Genomic DNA, 27,993 nt, shown 5'->3' with positions numbered 1-27,993 from the left:
GGTTAAGCAGAATCAAAGTCTATATTAACAAATTATTTCTCAGACAATGAGGTAGAAGCAAGTGTCAGTTTTATTTTACATTTCTGCAATATTGACATTAACATACAAAACATGATTTAGGAAAAAGAGAAATTGTGTTAAATATAAAATTCTGTAATGTCCTGGACACTGAAGATGGGACTCTTCAAGTGATGTTTGGGGAATGCCAAGTACCATGTGCAAGGGTGTGAGGGTCTCCTTTGCACAGTCAGTCTCTCCTAGGCCGGTGTGTGGCTCCAAGCTGTCCCTGGTGCCACGAGGAGCCCGGCGCCTCCCGCACCAACGCTGCTGCCAAAGGAAATCAGGACTTCTCCGACATTAAAACTGAGTCAAAGGCTGTAGACAACACTTTGCAAATGGCTTGTGCTTGTTCCTAAAAAAGCCAAACACTCACGTTAACACCTTCTGAAGAACTTCTAAACTTCTCAAAACTCATTTAAAGCAGTGTCCTTCATTTTGCTCTGTGAGACCCAGTAAACACCTGTCTGGCCTGCAATGACACGTAGGAGCTGTCTTACACAAGCTCTTTTGAACCAAGTCAGCATTGCTGGCTGTCAGCATAGCACAGCACCAACATTCACAACTTCATTTTTTGTGTTCCCCCAGCGCTGCCAGCCAAGGGTCGGTGTCATCAGAGCATCCTGACAATGAATTCTCCTACTCATAAAGAGGGGTCACCTCCCTTGCTTACAAATATGGTTGCATGCTCTATTACCAGATTTGTTACTCCATCACTTCCTGCTCCAGATTTTTGTTTTGTTTGGAAATAGAAGTGCAGATTGTCCATAGGTGCTGCCATAGCACCCTTCAGACTGGACAGAGCTTTCTCAGGTGAGTACAGTCACTGGCAATTTTAGGGAATGTAGGCAGCAGGGCTGTTTTCCCCTCCTCAGCCAACAGAAATTTATACCTTTTTTTTAAATTAAGCAATCCTCCTTCTGCCAAAAAGCCTTCACAAGGACCTTCGGTTTTAGAATCTCCCTTTACTGGAATCAGAATGCCAATACCTATTTTAAACACTGAAAGCATAAACTCTTACCAAACTACTGCACTGATAGACCCAGAGGCTGCATTCTTCAGAGGCTGCATCTGTTGTCTTCAAAGCCAGTAAACTTTTTCCTGCTCCCAGACCATCGTCATAGCACACCATCCTTACAATCAAATAGAGAGCATGCCTATGTAACACATCCTGAAAGCACATGGCAAATAAAAGTTACTCTGGAACAGCAAGAGATATTTCAGTTTTCCATGTTTTTATTCTTACTTACAAAAGAATACTTTAGATTTATTTAAAGGAGAAAAGTTTTCCTTGGGAAATTTTTTTTTTTTTACTTGAGAGTTTAGTCAAGATTTTAAAAAGTAGTGGTTAAGCACAAGTTTAGCTTTAACTTTTGCTTCTACTTTTGAAGTGCATTCCCATGTGGACTATGAAGATAAACTGACAGAGTTGTTCAGCTGGGAGTAAAGTTCCTGGGGAGACTTTGAGGCACCTCCCAGTACCTGAAGGGGGTCTGCAAGAGAGCAGGAAAGGGACATACAGGGGTATGTAGTGACTAAAAGGGGATTTGAATCACTTTAAACTGAAAGAGCATGTTTATAGTAAGTTACTGAATTTAAGGTAAGAAATTCTTTACAGTGGGAGTGCTGAGGCACTGGAACACGTTGCTCAGAGAAGGTGTGGCTGTCCAGTCCCTGCAAGTGTTCAAGGTTAGAGGGGGCTTTGAGCAGCCTGGTGTAGTGGGAGGTGTCCCTGCCCATGGCAGGGGAGGTGGAACTAGAGGATCTTTCAGATCCCTTCCAACTCACCCCCTCCCATGATTCTATGGAGACATTCCTGGCCATAATCTGAAAGTGCACGTTCACTTCCTCACTCAGCCTCTGTGACAGGTGGGACACTCTGTCCTTCTGGCATAGAGGTAATTTAAAACAACTTTTCCTTTCCCAGTATTTTTCCTCTGTCCAGTCTTGGGAAGGATATGCACAAGAAACTGTTCCCAGAAAAGAGCAAAGACAAGGCCAGTTGCTCTGGGGGGCAGTAGCCATGTGGCTTAGCCAGGCTATTGGTGACCTAAACCACAGGATGTGTCCTGACTCTTCCACGAATCTCATCTGGGAGAAATCTACTCTCCATCAGAGCTGCAGGATTTCCACCATAGTCCCAATACTTCTGATTTTGGCCATTCCAGAGAGGGACTGGTAGAAGACATTCAGTACAAGGTCTCTGCAGCTGCACCCTACACAAGCCTTTCTTCTCCAGCCATCCTGCCCTCTGATCATACTCATCTGGTCTATTCCAGTCATACTATCTCCAGGGTCTTAGGAATTCTAGACAGCTTTGTTTCAGTGTTCATGGTATCAAACAGCTGTCTCTGTCAGCTGAAAGGTCTAAAGCAATGCCCACCTTGATACAGAAGCTGTAAAAAGGGACAGTGAGCTTGCTGCCTGCCTTGGAATCCTGGAGGGAGAGACCTCCACCAGAGCCCTAAGGTCACCTTGCTGAAAAACATCTCCATCCTGAAGCTCCTCAGCTCATTGCTCACATTGCTGTCACCATCAGCAATATCTCACCATGCTCAGGGCAGCCGGAGCCTGCCTGAAGCTTCCTGCATCCACCCTCCCATCTCTGTAAGAAAGATGCCAGGGCTGCTCACCAAATTCCTACTAACTCTCAAGGGTTGCTTGCTTGGCACTTGCTACAGTACTAATGTGTATGTAGATTATCACTCAGAGAGGGATGATAGAATTCTTTTGAGTACAGCCTCCTTGTAAATTAATTTCTTCCCATCCTTTCAGTATTTTGGAACTCTGTGAATAGAATTTGGTGAACTAACACACTGAAGGACAAATTAAATGCCTACAGTGACACATATGCAAAAGGCCAGAATTTGAGGAACAATGCAATGCAACAAATTGTCAGTGCAAGCTAGCTTAACCACAAAAGGCTTTATCTGCTTGTGCAAGCTTGCAATTTGAAGACAGAAAAGTGATGGATGAAAGTCTTAATTAGCTATTTGATCTTTATCAAAGCACAAAGGAATTTAAATAATAGTGTAACCTGTGTTCTCAATGAGAATTAAGAATTTAGGAGAGCAAAAACAGAATTCAAAAGAATTCAAAGTCTGAATAACAAGTATTACCCTTCCTCCCAGGCACTAGAAACAAGTGTTTGATTTTCTGAAGCGACCAAAGGAAACTTTTTGGCTCTCTTCAGAGCATTCAACCATTAAGCAATGCTATTCTCCATGCTCATACTTGAGGCTTTCATGAACAGGCATCGCTGGGTTGTTGATGGGTCAAGGCTTCCTAAGGCCAAGTATTTCTGGCATCTGGGGCTCTGAGGGCAACCAGAAGGAAACCACATGGCTGCAACACAAAGCTACACAAAGGCAACTGGAGGGCCCTGGGGAAGAGACCGGATTTTTATTTTTAGCAAAGAAGCTACTTGAAGTGCACTAAAGGAAAAGAAACTACATGTAGGAAATGATGCAAACAAAAAGTAGGCTTGATCAATAAAGTGGAATCATGAGGTTTTAATGCTGGAGTGAACTATACTTCTTTGATTAGGAGTGCAGGATGGAACTTAAAAGAGCTGGCAACTTGGGTATTCTTAGAAAAACCCCATCCTTTGTTTTTCCCTCTTCATAGAAACACCTAGAGGAACTGCCCTGCTAACTTGGGCTGAGGAACCTATGGTCTTGACCACCACTGTCACACTACTTTCCCCCTAGAAATAATGATGCCCAAAGAGTGTTACCAAAGACTTGCTTGCCTTTTGTGTGGTGCTCTATCTCAAAAGGAACAGCTTTTTGTCATAAATCCAGGAAAACACAGCCTGTGGAAATATGACATGAAGCAGTGCTGCTGGGAGAGCTTGTTTGTTTTGCTTTTGCTTAAAGCCAGAAATGACATTTTGGTCACACAGATCATCTACCAGAGAAATACATGAAAGCACTGATCAACTCTCATTAGAAAGACATGTTGGGTGAAGCACTTACATACTGATCAGATGTGGAAACTTTAATGCCATACTTGGAAACTCCCATAATAAACTCCTCTTCACCTGGAACAAAAGGTAACTTTCCATCTTGCTTTGGAGGGAAACAAACAAAATCCTTTAGTGCAGACAGAAGAACATGAACAAGGAAGATACATAACAGAAAACTTATTTATGTGTACTTGGGTCCACTGGGTCAGCACCAGCACAAACCCTGCTCAGATCCTGCTCTGTGGGACTGCCCAGGTCTCTTAAGGTTATGTGAAACACATTCAGGGAAGACTGGACATTAGGAGGCATTTCTTTACTGAGAGGGTGACCAGACATTTGAACAGGCTTCCTAGAAAGGTGGTTGATGCCCCAAACCTGTCAAGTGTTTAAGAGGCACTTAGACAATGCCCTTTACAACACATTTAACTTTTGTCAACCCCCAAGTGGTCAGGCAGTTTGGACTGGTGGTCACCCTTCCAGCAGGAACACTCTATTCCATTCTGCTCTATTCTACTCTAAATATCACATAGTTCCAGAAGGGAATTTGTCATCTCAGGGGAGAGTTTGGCCCTGTGGTCAAATCAGGTTGGCTGAAAAATCCTGCATGGCCTATCATGCAGCACTGACCCAAGGTGATCCATGTTCCACTGGCAGCACTTGCACTGTCTGGCTGCAAAAACAATTTTAGCAAATATTCAGAAATGACAAGTTGCTGCACAATAAACAGATATTCTGTGCTTTTAAATATATATAATCAGCCACCTAATGAGAACAATCAGTTATGGCTTTCGACCCAAATATTATTCAGGTTCTTTGGTCACAGGTTCATGAGTGATGAAACTTGCAGAAACTTGACATCCTCATCTATGGGAAAACTTTTACAATACTAAAGAATCTGGGGAGATATTCCTTCCTGGTTACTAATCCTAATCAATCTGGAGGCAATATAACAACTTTCTGCTGGGACTTGATCAATAAGGACTCATGAAAAGGGCCTTGGTTCTCTGGGTGCACCTTCTCCAGTCACCTAAAATTACACAACTGTGATGGCTTTTGAGATTCATAGGTTAATAGTTAAGTATGCCACTTTCTTCAAGTAAGTCTAAAACTTACAGATTTTAATAAATAAAAAAGAGGGGGAGATATAATAAATATAAATATGCAGGGATAACTAAAAAAACCCCACACCTAAGTTTACGATGTTTTGACTTTGTTGGTATTGCCTTTTGTAACCCACTTACCTGTGCAACATCTATGTAATTTATCAAGTCCAGTGGCCCTTCAAGGCTTTTGCTCTCATTGTATTTCAATTTTTCAATGGCACCAACATATTTAACTCTGAATTCTGCACATGTATCAGAATTACTATTGCTTTGTCCTGCAACAAAGTAAAACAAAGCCATTCTGAAGACTTCCGGAACTGTAATGCTATTCTAATTGCTGTTGACAGGGCTAACATAATAAATTCCCTAATTCTGCAGACTTTCATCAAACACTTATCACAGTACATTAACTCCTCTTTAATGAATTGTACTGGATTGATTTAGAACAGACCCTTGGTGAAGGCAACAATTTTGTATGCATACATGATATTGGCATAAACAGCACTGTTTATGCCAATTCAAATTTGGAGTTAACAACCTTGAATCAGAAAACATAAAAAAGCTGGTTCTACTTCTTGAGGTCTACTTGTTCCAAATTAATTGTTTGGTCCAACAGTGATACACTGGTGACTAAAAACAAGTAGAATCAAATCTTATTTCCATTATTTTGGTGCAAATGTAAACTTAGAAAAGCAGAAAACAGCAATCCAAAAAGCTGTACAAGATTTGTGCTGGTAACAGACTGGTAGCACAGCTAAGTTTTTCTTCCTCAGACACTTTACTTTGAAAACAGTGACTCAATCCTAGATGAATTGTAAATAATAGAAGCCTAGGGCTGTGCCTCCAACAGTCACAAGGCTACCTAACAGATTCACTCAGTATTACTGAAAATACCTAATACTTTTCCATTTTCTGCTGTCTTATATAAAGACAGAAAGTTAATCCTGCTCCATCCATACCTGCTCAAGCTCTGATTACATACCTGAACTTTTTGTGGAGTCTGTATCGAGGCTGGCCACAGTACTAGACCTGGAAAGTCCCCCAAGACTGGAATCTACAGACTAAAAAAAAATCATCATCAGAAAGTTACTGAGATTGTGTTAACAATTCAGTTCTAGATGTCCTGCCTCAAGTATTTAAAAAAAACAAAAACAAAAACCTACAGTTTATGTTCTATTTACTTCAGCAGCACTGGAAAATGAGGAGGAAAAAACAGTAACACAATTTCTTTCCTGAAGTTATCTTTCTGCCTCAGTGCAGACTGGACTGATAAAAGTTCATCAGGAACCTTTGAGAAGTCCACAGATATTTTGAAAGAAGGAGGAAATGACAGAAGAAGAGAAAATGAACCTTAAGGTTATGTCCAGAGAAAAAGGAAAAATAAACCTTAGTGTTATGACCAAATTTTTCTGGTACTGCAATTTTACCTGAAGAAATTGACAACTACATGCTTGTCACCAATACTTAACACAGCAGTGCAGGGGAAAACAAACAGCACCTTGGAAAACCCAGAATATTCAAGTGATCATTCTAAAAATGATCAGACAAAATGAACACATTATTCAAAATTAAGAATACTTTTAGAGATACTGAGAAACCAAGAAGTACTGAAGAATGAACTCATTCGTGGTACCTAGCAGCAGGCACTGTCCTTAAAGGAAAAAAATAGAACAAATGTAGTAATTTTTTCTTCAAACCTTTCTATGTGCTGTGAGAAAATCTTGTTTGTGCAACTCAGTGTGGAAGTGACTGAGTATTCATCTCAGAATACATGGGCTTTATGACTGATAGGTATTTTTAACTCTCATAACACAATCTGAGGAATGGAAGTAGAAAGTTCTCTTTGTGGAACATGAAATTTTATGGAAATCACACCCTACCATCAGTGCAAGTGAACCACTGAACTGTTAACGTGGAACAAACCCAAGTGCTCCGCAAAGAGAATAAACACCACATCCAGCTTACCTTGCTTTTAGTGCTGATTTCACTGCTTTGTGAGCTGCTGCTGCTGTGTCGCTTTTTTCCTTTTCTAAACATCTTCTCATAATTGGATCAAAGAAGATCTTCTAAGTAGAAAAAGTTAAAATTAAAGCCTGTCATATCAAGGGAAGGAGGTCCAGGCAAATACCAGTGACTATGTCCAAAGTGGACCAAAACTGGAAATTTGCTCAGGGCTCTGTGAATGGAGGTAGGCATTTTACTCTGGTGCTTTTCATGTGTGACTGGGGAAAGTTCCTCAAGCTCTCTGCTAAAACTTCCCTATTCTTCTGAATTGCCAAAAAAGGCTACTACTTGGTTTACACAGTGTTGCAAAGGTCAGTTGCTAATGCATAGACAGATTTAGAAACAAGGCAAAATTTAAAATTTATTCCCACCTAAACATTAGGTGATCTTTACTTGTGAGTACTATCCAAGTGCCCTATAAAGTGCACAGAACATATTCCCTGCTCCTATTACAGTGTTTCCAGTAAAACAAAACAAAACAAGCAAAATCTAACCCCCCCCCCCCCCCCCACCATCTGACTAAACACCTCCCTACAACAACAAAAAAAACACAAAAAACCAACTCCAACCTATTCTGAAGAACTACTGACTGGAATACTCCTAGGAGCAGCCACTACCACTTCACATATTCCTGAAAATGAAGAAAAATGCGTGGTACATTTACTGCATTAGAACTGAGCTCCTGGGAGTTCTGAGAGTATTCCAGAACCCTGTTTCCTATGTGCCTGCCCTACCAACACCTTGCTTCACTTCAACTTTGGCTGGCCAGTGTCAAGCAACAGGATGCTGGCTCCCTGTTTCTCTGAAACCCTATTTCTCAGCTGCAGAGACGAATTATTGTCATTACAAAACTTCAGAAACTTTGAGCAGGCGGAAGAAAGAGGACAATGGATGATGACAACCTACGGAAGACGGCTCACACTGCAGAAAATAATGAAAGAAGCCCAAGGCGGAGTTTGGATGTGCGACGCCGGGATGGGTCACAGTCCCTAGGCCGCCGCTGAGCAAACACTGGGTGCCTGGCGGACTAAGCAAGAGCCACTGAGGGCAAGCAGCGGTGTGGGAGCAGGGCGGTGTCCAGCACACCCCGAGCCCCGCTTCCAGCGCGGGTGTGCCGGCGGCTCCGCACAGCCCTGCGGCCGCTCCAAAAGCGCCTCTGCCGCTCCGCAGCGGCCTCCGAGGCCCTCAGCGGTTCCCGGGCGGTCCTGGTGCACCCACGGGCCCGCAGCAGCTCCCGGGCTTTCCGCGGAGCATCCCTGCCCCAGCGGGAGCAGGGGGCGGCCCGGGAAGCCAGGCAGGGCAGCACCGCATCCCGCCTTTGCTTCTCTCCCCGTTCTTCCCTCCGTCCCCGGCCGATAACCCGAAAAGGGACAGAGCGATGCGGCCGCTGCTCACCGGGCCCCGCTGGCTCCCGCTGCAGATCCCGATCCCGATCCCGATGCCGCCGCCGCTGCCGATGCCGTTCCGGGTCGCGCGGGGCGGCGCAGGCGCGGCGGAAGGCGGAAGGCGGCGGGAGGAGCGCGGTGCGATGGCGGCCAAGCGCAAAGCCGAGGCGCTGATCCCGGCCGAGGAGAGCGACCAGCTGCTCATCCGGCCCCTGTGAGCGCCCGGGGCAGCCGCGGGGCGCGGGGGGCCGGGCCGGGCCGGGGCAGCGCCGCTGGGGCCGCCTCTTGCCCTGCTGAAGGGGCCGCTGCCGGCTGGCGGGGCTTGTGGTGGCGTTCCCACGAGCGTTGGTTTGGGGACAGCTTGAGGATGCTACTCCAGGCTTATTGGGCCCGATTTGTTACTTAGGTGAACTTAATTATTATACGTGTCAATAGTTTGAGAGTCGAGTGCTCAGTAAAAAAAAAAAAAAAGGCCAAAATAATTTCCTCAAATGGGTTGTTTTTATTTCTGCCGCGTTAGGTAGGGCCTCTTTTCCTTTGGGATAAATACAGCTGCTCAGGTACTTTGGATAGCTGGGCTTAGAAGGGCCGTGCAGTTATTTCTGCACAGAAAAATAACCAGAAGGCATCCAGTGTAGTTACATCTGTGCGGTGTGCGTTGTTCCAGTCCTCATGACTTTCATATCCCTTTGCAGAGGTGCTGGCCAAGAAGTAGGAAGGTCATGTATCATTCTGGAGTTTAAAGGAAGAAAAATAATGGTAATTATTGCATGGATATCTTTGTATGCTCTCTCAGTGTGCTGCTTCAGATCACTGAAATGATCTGAAATGCTGCAGGTTAAATTCAGCCTCTGCTCTGCAGTCAGACACAGTGCTGGAAAAGGCACATTGCGTATCCTTCTGGAGCAGTATAGCACGTATGGCATTAGGCATCACAGAGGCTGTGCTGTAAAATAAAACCCTCTCCCCATACAGAATGCATGTGCTTCCAACCCAAACCATTCTGCTTGAAATCCAATGCTAAAAGTAATGTTTAATGAAGAAAAAAACTTTTTTGTGTGATGCTAAAAGTTACCAGTCACTAATAACTATGTCATAGACCAAGATGGAACAGGGGGTTTTATACCTTGTGCTGGAAGCTTTAACTTTGTTTCATTTTTCAGCTTGATTGTGGAATCCATCCTGGGCTGGAAGGAATGGATGCTCTTCCTTACATTGATCTGATAGATCCAGCTGAGATTGATCTCCTCCTTATTAGTCAGTAAGTGGCACCTAAAGCACAAATAATTTGACATCGTGGTCTGAGCTGTTTTCACTTGAAGGTTATTAAGAGAGGCTGAAAAATAGGTGTTATTTAGATGGTAGGGAAAAATTCTAGTTTCTGGGTTTTAAAAAAAAGTTTGAAGGATCTCCATTAAGAATTAAGGTTTGAATATTGAGGATGCTCATTCACTTTTGACATTACAGCTCTTCTCTGAGGTCAGTCTGATTTCTGACTGTTTTACAGCCTGGTCTGCTTTAACACCATTGTGAGAGCTTGTGGAGTGAGTTTTCTACATAAAGACTCCAGAAGAATATTGGTTGTGTTTCTTGCTTTGTTGGCTTTGAATTAAAAAGGTTCTTGGAGGCTTGCACAAGCTTTGAATGTGGTTTATGTATTGCTTAGTGGCTGAGAGACAAGGAGAGCCATTTCTAAGTGATGTAATCAGTAATAAAAAGTTCTCCATAAAATTCTGAGCTTTTGTAGTATGTGTTTGTTCTACATGTATTTCAAATGTAGTTTCTTAAGATGGGTCAAACTAGAAGTGTGAACAAACAATTTAATTTTCAGAGATCATTTTATTCTTTAGTGTGCAACTTGCAAAATTAGGATTGTGGTTTTAGCTTTCATGTATCTTTGATGTTTAATGTCCCTGGTTCCTGTTCCTTTTCTCCCTCTAAATTTATATGGAAATTACAAAAAGAAGGCAATTCTAATACTATACATGTAAAACCTTGGCAATCAATGGAGAATTTCCTGTATTAGTTTTACCTTTTCTTGGTCATGTTTTTAGTCACTAGTCTGCAGAATGTAGATCAGCACAATTAACAACAAGGTTGAAAATTCTGTTTCTGGATTTGCATGACACCATGTTAGTCCAGTGAAGTAGTGAATTATGGATGTTATATATTAGTGTTGTGTAATATGAATGTATTAATTGGATTTGTGTGTCTGTTTTAAGCTTCCATTTAGATCACTGTGGGGCTTTGCCATGGTTTTTACAGAAAACAAGTTTTAAGGGAAGGACATTTATGACTCATGCCACAAAAGCTATTTACAGATGGCTTCTTTCAGACTATGTTAAAGTCAGGTAAGCTAACCTGTGGGCTGTCTCTTCCTGAATTATTTTACCTATTATTTCCCTTTCCATAGGGAAACTTAAGATGAAGCTACAAAAAGTAGCTGGATGAACCTGGATGTTGTCATAAGTAGCAACATTACATATAACCAGATTAGAGGTAATGAATCATTTTACTACCTCATGAATAGTTTGTAGTGAATTTTAAGCTCCTAAAGTTACAGTTCACTCTTCAGGACAAGGACAGATCAAATATTAACTATACAAAGAGGTTCTGTTACTTACATGTTGGGGTATTTTTTTCTCTCTTATGGTTTTTGTTTTCTTGTGTTTCATGCCTTGACGCATTATTTCCATGTGACTGCAGTGGTCCTGAATCTCAACTGAGCTGTTTTGAGCTTGGATCAGAACAGTCCTCTTTTAACTTGTTTGTTCTGGGCTGGTAGGAAGAGCATGGATCCATGTGGGTTTTGAGGACTCTTACATGCTAAGTTGCAGATCTCTGCCTGGGGCTGGGAACCTTTTGAGAAACACAGAGCAGATTTTAACTGAAAAGACTCTTCTAGCATGGCCTTTCAAAAGAAAGGTACTTTAACTCTCCTTAAGGAACTCCATTAGAGTAGCTGGCCTTGATTTCTAACATGGGAGACATGGGTGTTACTGGATGGAAATCTGTCAGTGGGGAAAAGCCAGGAAGTTTTTTCCAGCTGTTCAGGTGAGCTGATGTTTAGCCATTTCACTTGTATGCAGTAACATCTCAGCAGATGACATGCTGTACACAGAAACAGACCTGGAAGAAAGCATGGACAAGATTGAGACCATCAACTTCCATGAAGTGAAAGAGGTGGCAGGAATCAAATTCTGGTGCTACCACGCAGGCCACGTTCTGGGAGCAGCCATGTTTATGATTGAAATAGCTGGTGTGAAGGTATTTTCTCTTTCTTACAAGTTGAAATCAAGTCTGAGTACTAATGTAGTCATTAATTATTACTGTCTCTTATGCCCCACCACTGTGGCTGGAGCTGTCCAATAGACTTGGACTCAGGTCAGGGGCAGAGGACATGAATTTTCTCATTGATTAACACTGGCAAGTGACACAAATCAGGTAAGATGTGTGATTTGTATGGGAGTCTGAGACATGACTCAGATTTAGAACCACTAAACTTGTAGTTTCCCTTGCTGGGCTCATCAGAGGCAGGTGGTAGCTGAGGCAGTTTGTGGAAACTGCATTTTATTAAATCTGTGAGCAGATGTTTGTTTCTGCAATTCTGACGTCTCTGCCTGTCTCAAGTTCTTATGTGGCATTTGTCAGTGTATGTGAGTTACATTTTTATCATAACACTCCTGTGCCAAAGTACCTAAAGAAATAAGATTATTATTAATTTTAGGCACAGAGGGATTAAGTAAATCATATAATCAAAGGCAGCACTGTGCCAAAACCAGATACTTGAAACACATCTCATGAATTAGAGTTCAGTAGCATACTTCAGCAGTGAACTTTCCTTCACTGTCCAAGGAAAGTTTCACACAGCCCTGAAGAGGGAAGAGAGAAGGTGATTCTGAGGCTTGCTGCCCAGGAGGAGTTTGTTCATGATTTATAATGATTGACAAGTGCAAGAGTTTTAACTTTAAGAAAATCCTAGAAATAGAACTGAGTTTACAATGATCACAATAAAATTTAGGTCTCTTAGTGTTGCTTTTTTGGGTTTTTTTCTGATTGAGGCATGATGAAGAGGATTTCCCCCTTACTATGCATGACTCAAATAGATTGGGTTTTAATATCATTATTTTCATTAATTGCCTGTGATAGTAGGTTACTTGGCAGACCAGGTGTCTGCTGTCACTGACTGTATGTTATTTATTATTCACATTTTCATCAATGGAATTATTGTTTAATCAAAAAATGTCAGTTTTGAAACCATCAATTTTGGTGCAGAGAGTTGCATTCCACCCTGCAGTTAAGAATCCATTAAAAATAAATAACAATTAAAAATGACTTCTTGGTGTATTGGGTAAAGTGATTATTCTATTTGGAAAATCAATGAGATAACAGGCTTTATCAGTATAAAAAAATATTAGAAGAACTTTTAATAAATAATTTTATTGTATTATTCGTTATATTTGCATTCTGGTATGTAAATACACTTTGATCTTTGATTTACTTCCTTGTAGGAGTTGCTGTGTTTTATGTTATGTCTATTTTTACTTCTTTGTGGTCAATGCAAGTATGCAGAAAGCTGAAAATGGTACCTTGATATCTGAAATGAAAAACAAGAGCCTAATATTTGTTTACCTGGTTTTGTTGGAATGATGTTACTGCTTGAAAAACCTTTACTATTGAAGTTTAAATACTTGTAGTGCTGTTGACCTAAAATTGTAAGCACTGCTCACGTAAGAAGGGTCTTATTTAAAGTCCAGCTGACCTTTTTATCAGGAATTCATTCAAACCATCTTTGCACAGCCCTTTAAAGGCTGCTGACTGGTAGAACCTGTAACCAGAGCAGTGCTTCTCTTTGTCTCCAACAGCTGTTATACACAGGTGATTTCTCAAGGCAGGAGGACAGACACCTGATGGCAGCTGAGATTCCCAATATTAAACCCGACATTCTTATAATTGTAAGTTTTGCAAAATGATTTCTTTCTGCTAGTGATTAATTATGGACTAGGGGTATGACTTGACTAAAGCCTAAACAGAATGACAAAGACAGTGGAGATTTAGAGGGAGGGATTTGTATTAAATATATTTGTGTGAAATACTTGGGTGCTCAGAACTCTGACATTGCTTTCCATTGTGTTGAAAAGTCTAATTACTATTTTATAATTCTGATGAAGCTCCTTAAGACTCTAGACAGACCTTTCTGAGATGGGAGATTTATTTGATTTTGACTTGCGTTACACCAACCTAAATTTAACCAGACATCTCTTTTAGTGGATCCTAACCTAGTTCCAGATATGTTAAGAATTTGTCCTCAGTGGTGGGGCTCTGAGTGTTATTCCATAGTTTTGTTTTGTTTTCTGAGTGAAATTATTTTATTCTGAACCCATGTTTGGAAAACAGCAGCTCAAGGGAAACTTTGTAAGTAACAGTTTTAGTTTGGAAACAAACGCTAGGAACTTATAGAATTATTTCATTTACTGTGTCCCTTCTGGCTGTTCTCTGTAACTGATAATCTAATGTCAAGTCACATCAAAATCTTGTGTTTTGTGTAATTCCTATATTTGAAATCTGATGTTAAACCATGGCACATGTACCATTGTAGGCCCTATCAGTGTGGTCATCAAAGCTCTGGCAGCATTTGCAGTTAGGAAAATAAGTGTGTTACATTTGAAACCTCTTAAAAGAAGCATTGAAATTAATAGCTCTAACTTCTTTAGTGCCAACAGGATCTGTTTGTCTAAATTGTTTGGAGAGATTTGGGAGCAGGGAAGTTTTGGTTATTTTCTTGGTGGGGTGGTTTTGGGAACTTGGGGGAACTTTTCCCTCTCTCTGACCTCTCCTTCCTCTCCTCAGCATGTTAACATAATGTTAACACCGGTATGTTTGTTTGCTTTTTTTGGCTGGGTTCAGAGAAGATGAGGAATGAGTCTGTGTGTCAGCCCTTTCAGTGCTGTGTCTGTCCGTCTGCAGGAATCCACCTATGGCACGCACATCCACGAGAAGAGGGAGGAGCGGGAGGCGCGGTTCTGCAACACCGTGCACGACATCGTCAACAGAGGGGGCCGAGGCCTCATCCCCGTGTTTGCCCTGGGCCGAGCTCAGGAGCTGCTCCTCATCCTAGGTATGCACCTTCCCAGCTGCACACAAAGGGATTTAGAATGTTTTCTGCTATCATAATTCTTTGAACAACTCTTCAGCCGTTTTACAGCGTGTTGTTTACCTGATAATTTAATATATAAGGCATGTTTGTTCAAATGCAAAAGGTCCAGTAAACCAACCAGCAGTTCTGCTTTGTGAGGTAGGATGGGAGACCTAGAAAGGAGATGATGGTGTGATAATATGTGCTTGGCTTTTGAATCTTTTTGAATCAGATTTCAGCAATTAGGGACAATTATTACAAACAGAAAAATAACAACAAGTTGCAACAGCAACTGTTTTACTTAAACTGTTCTGCTAAAAAAAGGGGTATGTTTTCTTCTGAAGTTCTGCTATTTTTGCACTTTTAATTTACAAACCTGAATGAAAAGCTCTTTATAGGAAAAGCTTAGAAGACACTTATAACACTTCTGAAGTCCTAATAATAATGAAAAGTAAATTAGGCTTTTGAACAAAAGTGAAAACTACCCACGAACACAACAAGCTACTTCACATAAAATGTATAGCTAGTTACAAGGTACTTAAGTAAAAACAGCTTTTAAGTAAATTATTCCCAGGCCTCTCTTCTTCCTTTTAGCACATTTAATTTGTACTATGTTAGGTGATTTTTTTCACTAGTCTTTCTGCTCATTCAAAGGCTGGCAAGATCAAAAGAAAACTATCTCAAGCTTAAAATGCTTATATTTAGGGGTGTTGAATATGAGGTGATCCCTAAACTACTTGAAATCTTTCTCACTTTTCTTTTCAGTTTAGCTCAGTATTAGAAGCTAGTTTGTTTTCAAAATGTCTTACTAGTCTATTCAAATGTAAACAAGAAATCCAGATCTAGGCATGGGGTAGTATTTGATGTTGTAGAATTATTTACTACTTGTCATTGATTGAAGGGTTTTTTTTAATTTATAGAGAACATAACATAAAAACTGAACATTTTCAACCTTGTGTGGCCATTAGGCTGTAATTTGTTTGCCTCTCTTTGCTGTATGTAGATATATTAAACTGAGTTTCTAAAGATAAGCTTGAAAATATATCTAGGAAAGCTAGACATGCAATTGGATGCTTAATTAGGTAGAAAATGCAATTGCATCTCACATGCCTATGCAGCTGAGCCTGTAGGCTTCTGTGTTTATTTCTCTTCTTTCTGTAACTGTATGACAAAAATGAAATACTGGGTTATGGTGTAGAAAATTATGATGATGAATTCAGTTTGTGACTGGTTATCTTTCACTGGCTCTTTCCACATTACACCTGAGCTTATTAAGGTAGCCATGGCAGTGAGCCTCTCTGAAATCTTGTGAGAAGCTTTGCCTGCAAATCAGAAATGTCAGCTAAAAGCACATTATAATGTCATTGTAAATGCACAAATACAGGCAAAAGAGTGTACCTCTATTTTTGGACTATCATGTCTCAATTGTGCAACATAAGTATCATTCAGACTAGCAGAAATGTATCCAACTGGGAGAGCACAGCTGCATTCAGATCTCTGTGTTTGGGGAAGGTCAAGGCTGCTGTCATCAATGATAAAATAAGTTGTGGTTAACGGAGGCTCTTCTCTTGTTTTTGTTCCAGTTGGGCTTGTAAAGTGTAACTGTTGGTGCTGTGCATAAAGGCAGGCTTGATAATGGAGTGATTCCTTCTCACCTAGAACCCCATGGGTTTATTTCACAGGATGTTCATACAGTGAATTCTCACAAACAAATCTGTGTGCAGATGTCCCTGGCTCTTAGATGTGGAATTTGTATTTGACAGGGACATAAAGCTTTATTTTATTGTCACCAACATAGACTTATTGCAGTGTAGTCTCATGTATACTTTATAGCTTGTAGCTGAAGGTGGTGGTTGATTGAAATTTGACCTGCTGGAAGGATCTGAAGTTCACCTTTGTTGTGCTTGTTTGCATGATTGTTTGTACTGGTTGTATATAGTTCTAGCTGGTGACTGTTTTAGAAAAGCAGATGAAAGCAAAGAGGCTGTGATGGTGATTTTCTGTACTAAAAATGAAAAAGCCCACTGGTAAATCTGTTTTACAAGAATTACTGATGCTTTTGAGAAGCACACACTTTATAAATAATCCTGTGGATGGAATTTTATGTTTTGTTGTTTGGTGGCTGGGGTTTTTGGTTTTTTTTTTTGGTTTTTTTTTTTTATTATTTTGTTTGTTTTGTGGTTTTAGATGAATACTGGCAGAATCATCCTGAACTGCATGATATCCCCATATACTATGCCTCCTCTTTGGCCAAGAAGTGTATGGCAGTTTATCAGACCTACGTCAATGCCATGAATGACAAAATCCGCAAGCAAATTAACATCAACAATCCTTTTGTTTTCAAGCATATTAGTAATCTGAAGGTAAGGCTTGAGATTCTCACAAAAAGAGTTAATATTTGCCCAATAGTTTGCATGTTTAATATCCTGATACCAGAGAATATTCTGAGTTGGAAGGTTACACAGGGATCATGGAGTCCAGCTCTGAAGTGAGTGGCCCCTCCAGGGGTTGAACCCACAGCCTTGGTGTGCTTTAGCACCAATCAGCTGAGCCAATCAATATCCTTAATATCCTAATAGATTGATTAGATGCTGGTTTATATCTGAGTTATCTGCTGTCCCAGTGCTCAGAGGGCTGTTTGAGGGAATCTTATGCCCCAGCATTTTTTCCACTTCAGATCCCTGTGCTTGCAGTGGATATCAGTAAGAGGAATTTTCCTGCAAAGGGCACTTTTCATGAGGATGGGGTATAATCTGTGAAGACAGGGCCCTTCTTGTATGTTGTATAAGGGTGCAGCTGAGTTGTGCTTTGTGTAAGTGAGCTGTGGTAGCTGATATTCCCATTGTGCCTTTCTAGAGTATGGATCACTTCGATGACATTGGCCCCAGTGTTGTGATGGCTTCCCCAGGTATGATGCAGAGTGGCTTATCCAGGGAGTTGTTTGAGAGCTGGTGCACAGATAAGAGGAATGGAGTCATTATCGCAGGGTACTGCGTTGAAGGAACTCTTGCTAAGGTGAGTTGCTAATGCACCACAACCTCTTAATTACAGATAGCATTCGTGGTAGCTTTTGAAAGAATTGGTCAATAGGAAGTGTCTTTATGTGATTTACTGAGATTGTTGGTGGGTATGTATGAGTATGTAGTCAAAACTGGTTGCTTTTGGCTAATACTAATGAAAAGTACAGATGGTTTGCATATGGCCATTTCCAGTGTTGTTATATAGAATAATCATTTATAGGGGCAAGATATGAGAAGGAATAGATCTCTCCACTGCTTAATTTTTCAAGAAGTGAGCCCTAATCCTAATTCTAGAGAAGGTGATATTAAGTCTAACACTACTTATGTGTCAGAGACCAGACTGCCTTGTGCACCTTGTGCCACTGACCATCTGTAGGGAATGAAATCCTTCCAAATTCAAGCAGGTAAGGGCAACCACAGCATCTAATTTTGCCTTTAGAGATAGAAATCACACACTTGTTACTGTTTTGATACAAGTCAGAGAGGTTTATCTGGAAGAAGCATGAGCCCCCAGAACAGCTGAGGATGCACAAGATGAAATGGTATGTTGTGCCTGTGTTTTTCATGTCTGAGTGTGTATTCTGGGAAATTTGAGAGATTTTTTTCACTGTTTCACGTTTAACATGACTGCCACTGTTATTTCATTGATTTTTGAAATGTAAAGCATTAGTTATACTGTATATATAGGAGGCTTTTTTTAATTAAGTTGCTTTTTATTTTCTAGCACATCATGTCTGAACCTGAAGAGATCACAACTATGTCAGGGCAAAAACTCCCACTGAAGATGTCTGTGGATTACATTTCTTTCTCTGCTCACACAGATTATCAACAAACCAGTGAATTTATCCGGGCCCTGAAACCTCCACATGTGGTCAGTATCTATGCTGCCCTTTTCTCCAGAGTGGGATTCATCAAAGCAGCTGACAGCCTTAAGGCAGGGACTGGTGTCTAGCAGTAGCCAGCATCCCTGTGCTTTGAATAATTGAAGGTGGAGATTTTGATAATTTTTGTCAAGTTATCTTAGCAAAGTAAAAATCAACTTGTTCTTGAGTGTGTGCATGTGGGATCTCTGGGGATGACTTTGCAGACAATGGTGTAGGCCACAATCTGTTTCAGCAGTGTTTTGGGAAGTAAGATGCAGTATGGAAGTTGGGGATGCAGGTATTGGAATAATTCACTAGTATTGGCTCTGAAATAAATAAGAAAACATCAATTTAAGATATGTGCAGACAGCAAAAGACAGAGGCAGCACTTGGAGGGAAAAGCATGAGCAAATCCAGGGAAGAAGAAGGTGTGAAGGACCAGAATGTGAAAATAGCAACTAGGATCTGAAACTGGTGGTGAAGCTATGTGCAAACACAGATAAGAAAGAAAAAAATCACAGGAGAGAATTAACTTGGCAAAGAAAATTGTGAACTCTGAAGCATCCTCTTTGAATTGCATGTTTGTTATATCTACACACAGACGCAAAAATATAAAGCTAAGTGACTTCTGTTGAACTTAAATTAATACTTCCCTTTCATGATACAACAATATATTTGTGTGTGAAAGCTTAAATAGGATCTCTGTAATGCACTCTGCTTGGTAGCATGGATTTTTCAGCTAATACTCAAGGCTGTGAAGTCCCACCCTTCAAATAATGCAGAGAATTCACAGACACAACTGTAATCGAGCTCATGTTTCCTACACTGTGACCTCATGGAATTGCATTTTTATAAAGATGAGATAGAATATGGCAATTTTTGTAATAACTTGCTTACTAAACATGTCTGGTTGCACAAATAATTTCTGCTAAGAGGAAAACTGTCTTTTTTATAGATTTTAGTTCATGGTGAGCAGAATGAAATGGCCAGATTGAAAGCAGCATTGATACGGGAGTATGAGGATAATGATGAAGTTCATATAGAAGTTCATAATCCTAGGAATACTGAAGCTGTGACATTAAACTTCAGAGGAGAAAAACTTGCCAAGGTATGAAATCAATGTTTTCTTATATGTAGAACAGTATTTTCTTCTGGTGTGAAAACTGTACATTATCTTTGTAGCCTCTGTTTTTAATTGATTTCAAATTGCATGTTGTCCAGAGTCTCAAAGCATGGGAATATTTTGAGTTTAGTTGTATTTGGGGTTTGGTTCAGGGGTTTTTATTTTGAGGTTGTTTTTTTGTTGTTTTGGGGGTTTTTTGGTTCTTCACTCTTACAAACTTTTCTTGTGTTATGTCTCAGAAAGTTTTTAGGTTACTCCTTTTGTTTTCAGAGTTAATTTTATACTCTGATTTTTCTGAGAGAACGATATTTCATCTCCATAATTACTTGAAGCTGTGAATGCTTCAGATTGCTTTGATGCACTCTCTGTGTTTTTTCTCTCCAGGTGATGGGATCTTTAGCAGATAAGAAACCAGAGCAAGGACAGAGAATTTCTGGAATCCTTGTTAAAAGAAATTTTAACTATCACATCCTTTCTCCATGTGACCTCTCCAGTAAGTACAGACAGTTGTGTGATCAGTGGGTAATTGAAACTTACTGTGTCATTAAAACATGTATAATTCTGGGTTTTTTTCCTGCAGTTTTGTGTTTCATAAGCATTAGTGAACATCTTAGTTTTATTTCTTATTTGCTATAAGTTCTGAACTGTCGTAGTGAGACGAAATGCGTTTAACTCGTTCACTCAAAATCTTTCTTTCTCTAACAGAAAAGAAGCAAAATTCCATTTCCCTTCTGGTTACTTGAAACCTTTTCCTTTGAAAGAATATGCATAAAACATTCCAGTGAGAACCAAAAAACACTTCAATCAATAGTCCTACCATTTTCTAAAATGTCATTAGTTTTTAGTGTCAAAACTACAGAACACAGAAAATATTTGCGTAGTCCTCCTATGCTTTTTTATTACTCAGGGAATTGATCTGTTCTCTGAATAGAAGAGGAATTAAATCTGAGGTCAGAAGAGCTTGGGGGAAAGCAGTTCTGCTGCCCTAGTTCATTGTTTGTCTCTAATAGGCAGGATAATAAAACAAGCTGGTTTCCTAACCACAAATACATTATTTATGTTATAACAGGTGTTCCACCCTCCTCTTTACAAATTATCCTTTTCAGCCCCCTTGTCTTAAATGTATCAAAGCTATTATTTATCTGTAATGACAATTCTCTTTATTAGACAGTCAATTCAGAGGGATAGTTTGTAACATGCACTCTCTCAAATGGTTTCAGGTTACACGGACTTGGCCATGAGCACGGTGACCCAGACCCAGGCCATCCCCTACACGGGCCCTTTCAATCTGCTCTCGTTCCAGCTGCAGAAACTCACCGGTGTGTGCTGGGCAGCACACGGCCAGCACTCACCCTGGCCAGCCTTTGCAGCAGCTTCCAGTCATCTTCTGAGTGGAGATGTCTTTGTGTTTTACAGCTTACATTAGACTGTGCAGCTCCTGCCAGAGGCAGTTCATGAGTGTGGCAGCTTTGGGGGGATGCTACTGCATTCATATTACAAAGTGATGAGCATATAGCAGTGTAGAGCATAGCTGATTTCTGTCTCTGTCAGCCCCAAAGTGAGCGCTCTGGCCACTCTGATGGAAACTTTTATTAATTGGTCTTGTATCTCTAGCCCCAAATGAAATGGCTAATGCCATCCAGTTAATCAAAACAAGAGCCCTGCCCTCCTTTGGGACAGACAGCCTCGTCTGTGCCTCCCCAAGAGGCACAAATTGGCTTTTCCTGGATGAGAAGCCATTTAAACCTGACACTGGGATGATCCCCTGTGCCTCTCTCTGGCTTTCTTAAGGGAAAGGCAGCTCCTATGCTAGATACACACATCTTGCAGATTCCTTTCCCAGCTTTAAAGCTCAGAATATTTTTAATTCTCTAGTGTCAGAATCTAATTCATGTCATTAGTGAAGAGAGCACCTATATTTATTTGGGGTTCAGGTCTCATAACCCGAGTGCTAGCAGGCACAAGTGCTTTTCATTTAAGCTCTGTGCTTATGTGAGCAATGGATTATCCTTTAAGGGGAAAGAGCTGCTTACTTCTGCAAATGGAGCAGAATTAACTAAATTCCTCATGTCTTTTCTTTTTTGTTGGTGTACTCACTCAGTGTACTAAGCTAGTCAAATAAAAGAATTCAAACCAAGTAAAGTGGCCAAAATTACCTAATAAAAAAACCCTAAACAATCCAGAACAATGAATATTGTCAGGTAAGAAAAGAGAGTATGGGCTTCCATTTTGTGAGCTACTCTGAGCAGCTGTGATAACAGACAGCCCCTCTTATTCTTAAACTGACTTATTTTCTTAGGCAAATCAAGTAAGTCTTGCTTCCAATATAATTTCATTATTGCTAACCATTTGTTGTCACTTCTTAGGTGATGTAGAAGAAATAGAAATCCAGCAAAAACCAGCCCTGAAGGTTTTCAAAAATATTACTGTGATCCAGGAACCAGGCATGGTAGTCCTTGAGGTGGGCATTGGTGAGGGAGAAAGAAGTATTTTGTTCTCCAGTTTCTTCAAAATAATACCATAGAGAAGCTATGCAGAATTCAATGTTTTAAGTTTTCTGTTGAATGACAAGTACAGCAAAGGCTAGAACAAAGTTCCCCTTGAGCTGTGGTTCTGTGTGCATGTGTGTTATTTGATTTATCCAGTGCCTGTTGGGGTTTTTTTTTTGCTGTATCTCATGAGTATAATGGCAGATTTGGTGCCCTTTTTTCATTTGGCAGATAGTAATTGGAAATAACATCAAATGGTGTTTCTTCCTCCCCCAAAGAGTTGTGGTAATTAATTATTTTGTAAAATATGCTCAGAAACATTCAAAAGCTTGAATTTTTCATGGGAAGTTACTGGAGTACACCCAGTTAAAAGTAGTTGATTTGGTGTGGAATGTATGACAGTCATTTGAAGCTGGAATTCAGAGAAAAGCAAAAAGGAGAATGCAATTAATGTTACATTGTCTCTATGCTGCATTATTCACTCAGTCTAAATCATGAATTTTTTTTTTTTTTTGTCTTCTAGTGGGTGGCAAATCCTGCTAATGATATGTATGCAGACACTGTGACAACAGTGATACTGGAAGTTCAGTCAAACCCCAAAATACAGAAAGGTATAAAGTTTAGTGTATGCTTATTTAACTGAGGCATTTCTTCCTATATTTCTTTTTACATCAAGCTTAGAGGGAAATAATACCTTCCAATAGATTGCAATCTCCTTATTGTATTTCCTTGCCTTATGGAACTCACTAGGAAGTAAAATTTGCTACCTAAAACAGAATTACAGGTTGGTCTTCATTATTTGTGCCATATTCATTTGTTGAAACTTTCTCTTACATGGCAACCAAGGACTGCCTGTGGAAAACATGGCCTTAGTTAAAATAAGTTTGAAACCTTGTACAAAACACCTGAAGTGATTAAGTGTTTTATGGCCCAGTCCAGGCCATTTTTTGATTCTATGATTTGATATGGACAGATATTTTCATTGGATATTTTCATTATTTTCACTGGATTACCCCTCTTGTCTTTTATTATATATTTTAATAATTTTGTATAATAGCAGTCAGTGCTCCTTAGGGGTTTAGTCCCATACCTGACTCAACACATTTGTTAAAATCCTTTCACCTGAGTTTATAGATTCCCATAACAGTTCTTACTTTGTTTGGGGGTAAAGATTTTCCAGTCACCTTGACCTTGACCAGAGTGTAATGTTCTGATCTTGGTTGTGTTAATTTTCTCTATACAAGTCCTTCTGGCCATGTCCTCATGTTCTGCTCTATGAGACTAACCAAAAATAGAAATTTTATTTTTGAATGATACTTTGACCTCCTCTTTTTTCCCTTTTTTATACAGATGGAAAAAAACATTTTACTGTTTTGCCAGATTTTTAAAATTTCTTATTGTAGTATCTGTCTTATCTTGTTTTTTCATAGTCCACACTTTCTCTGTACGATTTGTTAGTGACAGTATCTAGATTCTCCATCTTCCACCACCTTGAAATTATTTCTTTGTATTTTATGAGCCTTTTAGCATCAGCTCTCATGTTGTTTTATGGTGCTGATTTTGTCTGCTAATCTCAGGTGTGGCTTCTTTCAGTTGTTTTATTTTTGGTGGGCTTTTTTGTTTGTTTTGGCTTTTTTGGTTTTTTTGTTCTTATTTGGGGTAAAAACTTTTGAAAGAGTTCTTGCAGTTGTGTATTTTAGGGTATATACACAGGATCAAAAGAGATCAAATTAAAATATCTTAAGTTATTGTTGCTTAGCTGACCATGTGCCTGGCTCTTTAACAATCAAATACTTAAATAATTATGTTCAAAAGAAAAATCACTTGTTTTACACTACCTCTTAATTTTGAAACCAGGTCTAAAAAAAGGTATTGTTTTTATTTCAACTTCTCTATGCTGAAATATATTCCAGGAATATCTGTACTCATTACTACTGCTCACATTCAGTGTAAAACAAAACAAAACTGTTCTGTTCTATTCTATTCTATTCTATGCTATGCTATGCTATGCTATGCTATGCTATGCTATGCTATGCTATTCTATTCTATTCTCTGCATGCTCCCAGCCTCCATGATGTGGTAGTTTTGTGTAATAAGAGAAAATGGAGGGATTATAAACAACTGACAAAAGTAAATTATTTTCTCTATTAAGTAAAGGATATGTGAGATGTAATGAGTGTTAGTAATAAGCAGGAGCAGTAAAAAGTCAGATTGTGAATTGTGAAATTTTTGACTTTAAAATATGATGAGAACAGGCATATGTAATGCAAATGTATGCATTTCCTTCAGTCTCATTTTTTAAATACATTTTTTAATAAATTGTTTAAACATACTTTTTTTTTATTGTTTTTTAGGAAAGTCAGTTCATGAATAGTATCTATCAATTAACCATTTTTCCCTTCCAGTAAATGTCTGTGAAAGTAATTTTTCTTTTTCTTTTCAGCTGCAGTAAATAAGATTTCCAAAAAAATAGATATGGATGTATATAGGAAGAGAATGGAGATCATGCTTCAGTAAGTTGATGTGTATTTTTCTAAAGCAAAATGAGCAATGTTAACCACATAAATAGAATAGCCTTAATATAAAAGGGTTTAAAGATAGTTATGTAAAAATACTTCATGCAAATTTACTTCAGTCTAATTTCTGTGAAGGCCAGGAATTAAGTAAAGAAAGAGGTACAGTAAAAAGTTCTCAGCACCATTAGAATTTTGAATACTGTATTCAAAAAAGAAGTTATGTCTTCCAGAAGCAGATTTTTAAGTTGCCTCCAAAAGTTATGCTACAAATGGTTAAAGAAGACAACTTTGGATCACATCTCTTTTAAAACTTACTCTGAGTGTATTCTTTTATTTATGTAGAAATCTTGCCTCTTTTGAAACCGAAGGAAAGCTTCTCTTTGTTTATGACGAGATTATTTTGGTAAAATTCTCACTGTTATTTGATACCGACTGTCATAATAAAGATTGATCATCTTAATTCCATCACAGTGAGTTAAATAATTGTTGCTGCAAGGTGATACTCACCTGCCCAAGTGACCCCAGGGTTAATAGAAAAACCTAAGTTTGCTGTTTGACCACACCTGACACTGCTGGGTGTTTGCTTTAGGGATATGTTTGGAGAGGACTGTGTGAGTTCCAAAGATGAGTCTGTGCTGTGCATCACAGTGGATGGAAAGACTGCCAACATTTCCCTGGACACTCGGGTATGTAAAGCAAAGCCCTTCTGTGTGTGCTGTGCTCAGCAGTCTCCTGCTGGCACCCAGTGCTGCCTACACTGCCAGCTACTCACTTGCTAAGGAAATGTAGCAAAACAGAGCATTCTTAACTGAAAAATGCTAGCCATGTTTATGCAACAAATGCAGTACATTCAGAAAAAAACCCAGTATTTTTCAGCAGCTCAGTTGTATGAAAAAAAAAAATAATAAAGATTGTAGAAGAGAAACTGAATTAACCCACAATTTGTTTTTAATGCTTTTAAAGCATGGCTCTGGTCTGAATAACTGAACACTTACAGGCTAGGAATGTTGTTAATAAATTTTTGTGTCATCTTGATCTTTTTGGAGCTGAATTGAAAGCCTGAAATACAAAAATAAATACTTTATTAATTTAATAGCTTACAGAATTGGATGTCATGCATGTTAGAAGGGTGCTTTAAGATGCTGTCACACCTAATTTGAATAATTTAAAACTCTAAAGAATGGTTAAAGCCATGTCCTTCATGTTTTTAAGCATTTTAACATAGTGACTTTAAACATTTTAACATATATTTAATATGTCATTGCTAATAACATATTAAACATAGCTTGTGTACTGCCTCTATTCATAGTAATAATATAATGAAAATTGATTCTATGGAGCACCTCTCACATGCTCTCCTTAAGGGGTCACAACAAATGTTTTAAGTGTTCTACAAACCCAGAAGAAAAGGTTGGCCCCTGCCAAAAATTTGTTACCTATTGAAACAAAACAAGTGAATGTTAATTATCTTTAGAAAATAGTGAATTACAGATGGTGCCATCTCTTTTCAATTCTTTAACAAAAAATCCTACATTTCAGTTAGTACGTAGTACAAAAAAATACAGGACTGGTGAAAGAACTCTTGAAATAAAGAAAAAAGCAACTAGACTGGAAAAGAAGGCAACTACTTAATCAAGGAGTTTGATTTCGTTTTTGTAATATGTCATTTTTGTTCAAAGATTTGAGTACTGACAGAAAGGCCAGTGGCAGTTCAGTTACAGCAGGGTGTGTCTTTGCACTACTTACTGTGCAGTCTGTGTTGGCAATGGCAAGCTTGTGCCATTGGGAACCAGATTTGACAAGGCAGACCTGTCTTTCTTCACGTGTGTATGTATCTTATAAAACTTTATTTGCTTTAATATAAAAAGCTGTTTAGTGTAGATCTGACTGGTGGACACATGGATTTTTCCCCATGTTAATACATAGCTAGGTAACGTTAAATCCATGTTTGCTGTTTTAAGTGCCCTTTTTTCTCCCCCCAGACCTTTATGGTTGGAAAAATCAGAAGAGTAACAAGTTAATACTGAATTAAAGGAGGTGTAGTCTTAGAGTTTAGAAAGGCCACAGGACCAAGAACAGTATTACTACTCAAATGCTGTCCTTTGTTTCTGAGGTAGAGCAGTCAGGAATGTAGATCAACTTTCATGTTTGGGGTGGGCATCTTTCTCTAGGAAAATTTGTTTCAGTAAAAAATTAATTTACTTGGATTATTTTTGTGTAAATGTAATCATGTGTGTGGGAACATCTGTGTGGTGCCTGTACCTCTAGTGACTGCATGTGTTTTGCATTGTTACCATAATAACAGTGTGAGTGAATTCACAGATAAAACAAAATCTCCAGGAATTGAATCTTGTGTGATTTTATTTGATTTCAAATCCAATCTAATCCACAAAATATAGTGCATTTTACACAGCAGTTTTGAGCATAAAACTCGCTTGAGTCTTGTTTGAACTCCTCTACATGGTGGCTGCTGCTCTTGATAATTTCATGGCTGCTTTTTGTTTCCCCTTGGGAGCATTCTGTGGGTGCTGAGAGGGAGCATGGAGTGCCCACTGTTGTAACATCCTTCTCTTTCTGTTCCCAGACAGTTGACTGTGAGCCAGGGAGTGAAGATGACGAATCCCTTCGTGAAATGGTGGAACTGGCAGCACAGAGGCTTTATGATGCCCTCAGCCCTGTATACTGACCTCTGTAGATACTTAGGATGCCTAAAATTTTCAATTTATTTGAGCTATTTTTTACAAGTAAATAGATTTTTTTTCCTTGAATAAGTCAAATGTTTTAATGCTGTGAATGTGAAAGTGCTGAGTTATTTTACATAGTGGATCAGCAACCTCATAACAACGGTATTTGTGCATATAGATGCAATTAAATCAGGCAAAGTGTGCATATGTTCTCTTATGTGCACATAATTCTTAACCTGATACAGAATTTTAAAAAATAAATGGAGTTTTGTATTTTTGAATATTAAAACTGGTTGGAGGATAAATTGTTTGTATTGAGTTTGCATATATAGTTTTGTTTCTGTTGAGCAAGTGATTGTCTGCATGCTTGTATCTACTTGAACGCAAAAGAGTCTTGAACACAACTGAAAATGGAATCCATGTTTGCATGGTGGGATTAGTTGGAGCTTTAAAACTCCACCACCTGCAAGAGAAGAGAGCACTTATGATCTGTCACAGCCTTGGTGCCCCAAGTCGGTGACCACCCCGGCCTGGGAGAAGGGACACGGAGTATCAGTCACTGCGGGACACAGCAGAATTCCAAATACAGCATGGTTGATGCTCTGAGGTAGCTGCAGTTGTTGTCAAACGATGATCTTCATAGTAG

At 39.4% G+C, this 27,993-nt stretch overlaps 2 protein-coding genes across 7 annotated transcripts; one reads left to right on the top strand and one right to left on the bottom strand.

Annotated features, from left to right (window-relative positions):
- Nucleotides 1–52: 52 nt before the first annotated feature.
- Nucleotides 53–8,672, bottom strand: ITGB1BP1 (integrin subunit beta 1 binding protein 1). 6 transcript variants are annotated; one of them, XM_005487215.4, is made up of 7 exons: nt 8,527–8,672; nt 7,093–7,193; nt 6,110–6,188; nt 5,266–5,402; nt 4,035–4,127; nt 1,079–1,228; nt 53–412 (listed from the first exon to the last, which is right to left on the bottom strand). In XM_005487215.4, the coding sequence occupies exons 2-7, from the start codon at nt 7,162–7,164 to the stop codon at nt 341–343; spliced, it is 603 nt and encodes a 200-aa protein (XP_005487272.1). In that variant the 5' UTR covers nt 7,165–7,193; nt 8,527–8,672; the 3' UTR covers nt 53–340. The 6 variants fall into 6 exon arrangements, with proteins under 6 accessions (XP_005487272.1, XP_014122649.1, XP_014122650.1 ...); XM_014267174.3 differs by having other exon boundaries at nt 1,079–1,190; nt 4,035–4,123; nt 8,527–8,663; XM_014267175.3 differs by having other exon boundaries at nt 1,079–1,190; nt 4,035–4,099; nt 8,527–8,663.
- CPSF3 (cleavage and polyadenylation specific factor 3) lies at nt 8,495–27,652 on the top strand. Its single transcript, XM_005487212.4, has 18 exons — nt 8,495–8,730; nt 9,212–9,275; nt 9,680–9,777; nt 10,739–10,867; nt 11,606–11,783; nt 13,382–13,471; nt 14,484–14,634; nt 16,840–17,015; nt 17,509–17,667; nt 18,397–18,543; nt 19,491–19,643; nt 20,043–20,151; nt 20,879–20,977; nt 22,025–22,119; nt 22,671–22,758; nt 24,591–24,660; nt 25,253–25,349; nt 27,248–27,652. The coding sequence occupies exons 1-18, from the start codon at nt 8,510–8,512 to the stop codon at nt 27,347–27,349; spliced, it is 2,226 nt and encodes a 741-aa protein (XP_005487269.2). The 5' UTR covers nt 8,495–8,509; the 3' UTR covers nt 27,350–27,652.
- Nucleotides 27,653–27,993: the final 341 nt, after the last annotated feature.

Source organism: Zonotrichia albicollis, chromosome 3 (genome assembly GCF_047830755.1).
Source record: "Zonotrichia albicollis isolate bZonAlb1 chromosome 3, bZonAlb1.hap1, whole genome shotgun sequence".
Taxonomy (NCBI): Eukaryota; Metazoa; Chordata; class Aves; order Passeriformes; family Passerellidae; genus Zonotrichia; species Zonotrichia albicollis.
This window is presented reverse-complemented; position numbering and strand designations above follow the sequence as displayed.

Bases quoted from the DNA above. Each gene is read 5' to 3' on its own strand.
- CPSF3 (XM_005487212.4), top strand. From the start codon at position 8,510: ATGCGGCCGCTGCTCACCGGGCCCCGCTGGCTCCCGCTGCAGATCCCG. The intron at 9,778-10,738 runs GTAAGTGGCACC...GTCTGTTTTAAG, and splicing joins GATCTCCTCCTTATTAGTCA to CTTCCATTTAGATCACTGTG. The intron at 20,152-20,878 runs GTAAGTACAGAC...AAATGGTTTCAG, and splicing joins TTCTCCATGTGACCTCTCCA to GTTACACGGACTTGGCCATG.
- ITGB1BP1 (XM_005487215.4), bottom strand. From the start codon at position 7,164: ATGTTTAGAAAAGGAAAAAAGCGACACAGCAGCAGCAGCTCACAAAGC. The intron at 6,189-7,092 runs GTAAGCTGGATG...ATTTTTTTTTAG, and splicing joins AAATCAGCACTAAAAGCAAG to TCTGTAGATTCCAGTCTTGG. The intron at 5,403-6,109 runs GTATGTAATCAG...ACTTTGTTGCAG, and splicing joins AGACTCCACAAAAAGTTCAG to GACAAAGCAATAGTAATTCT.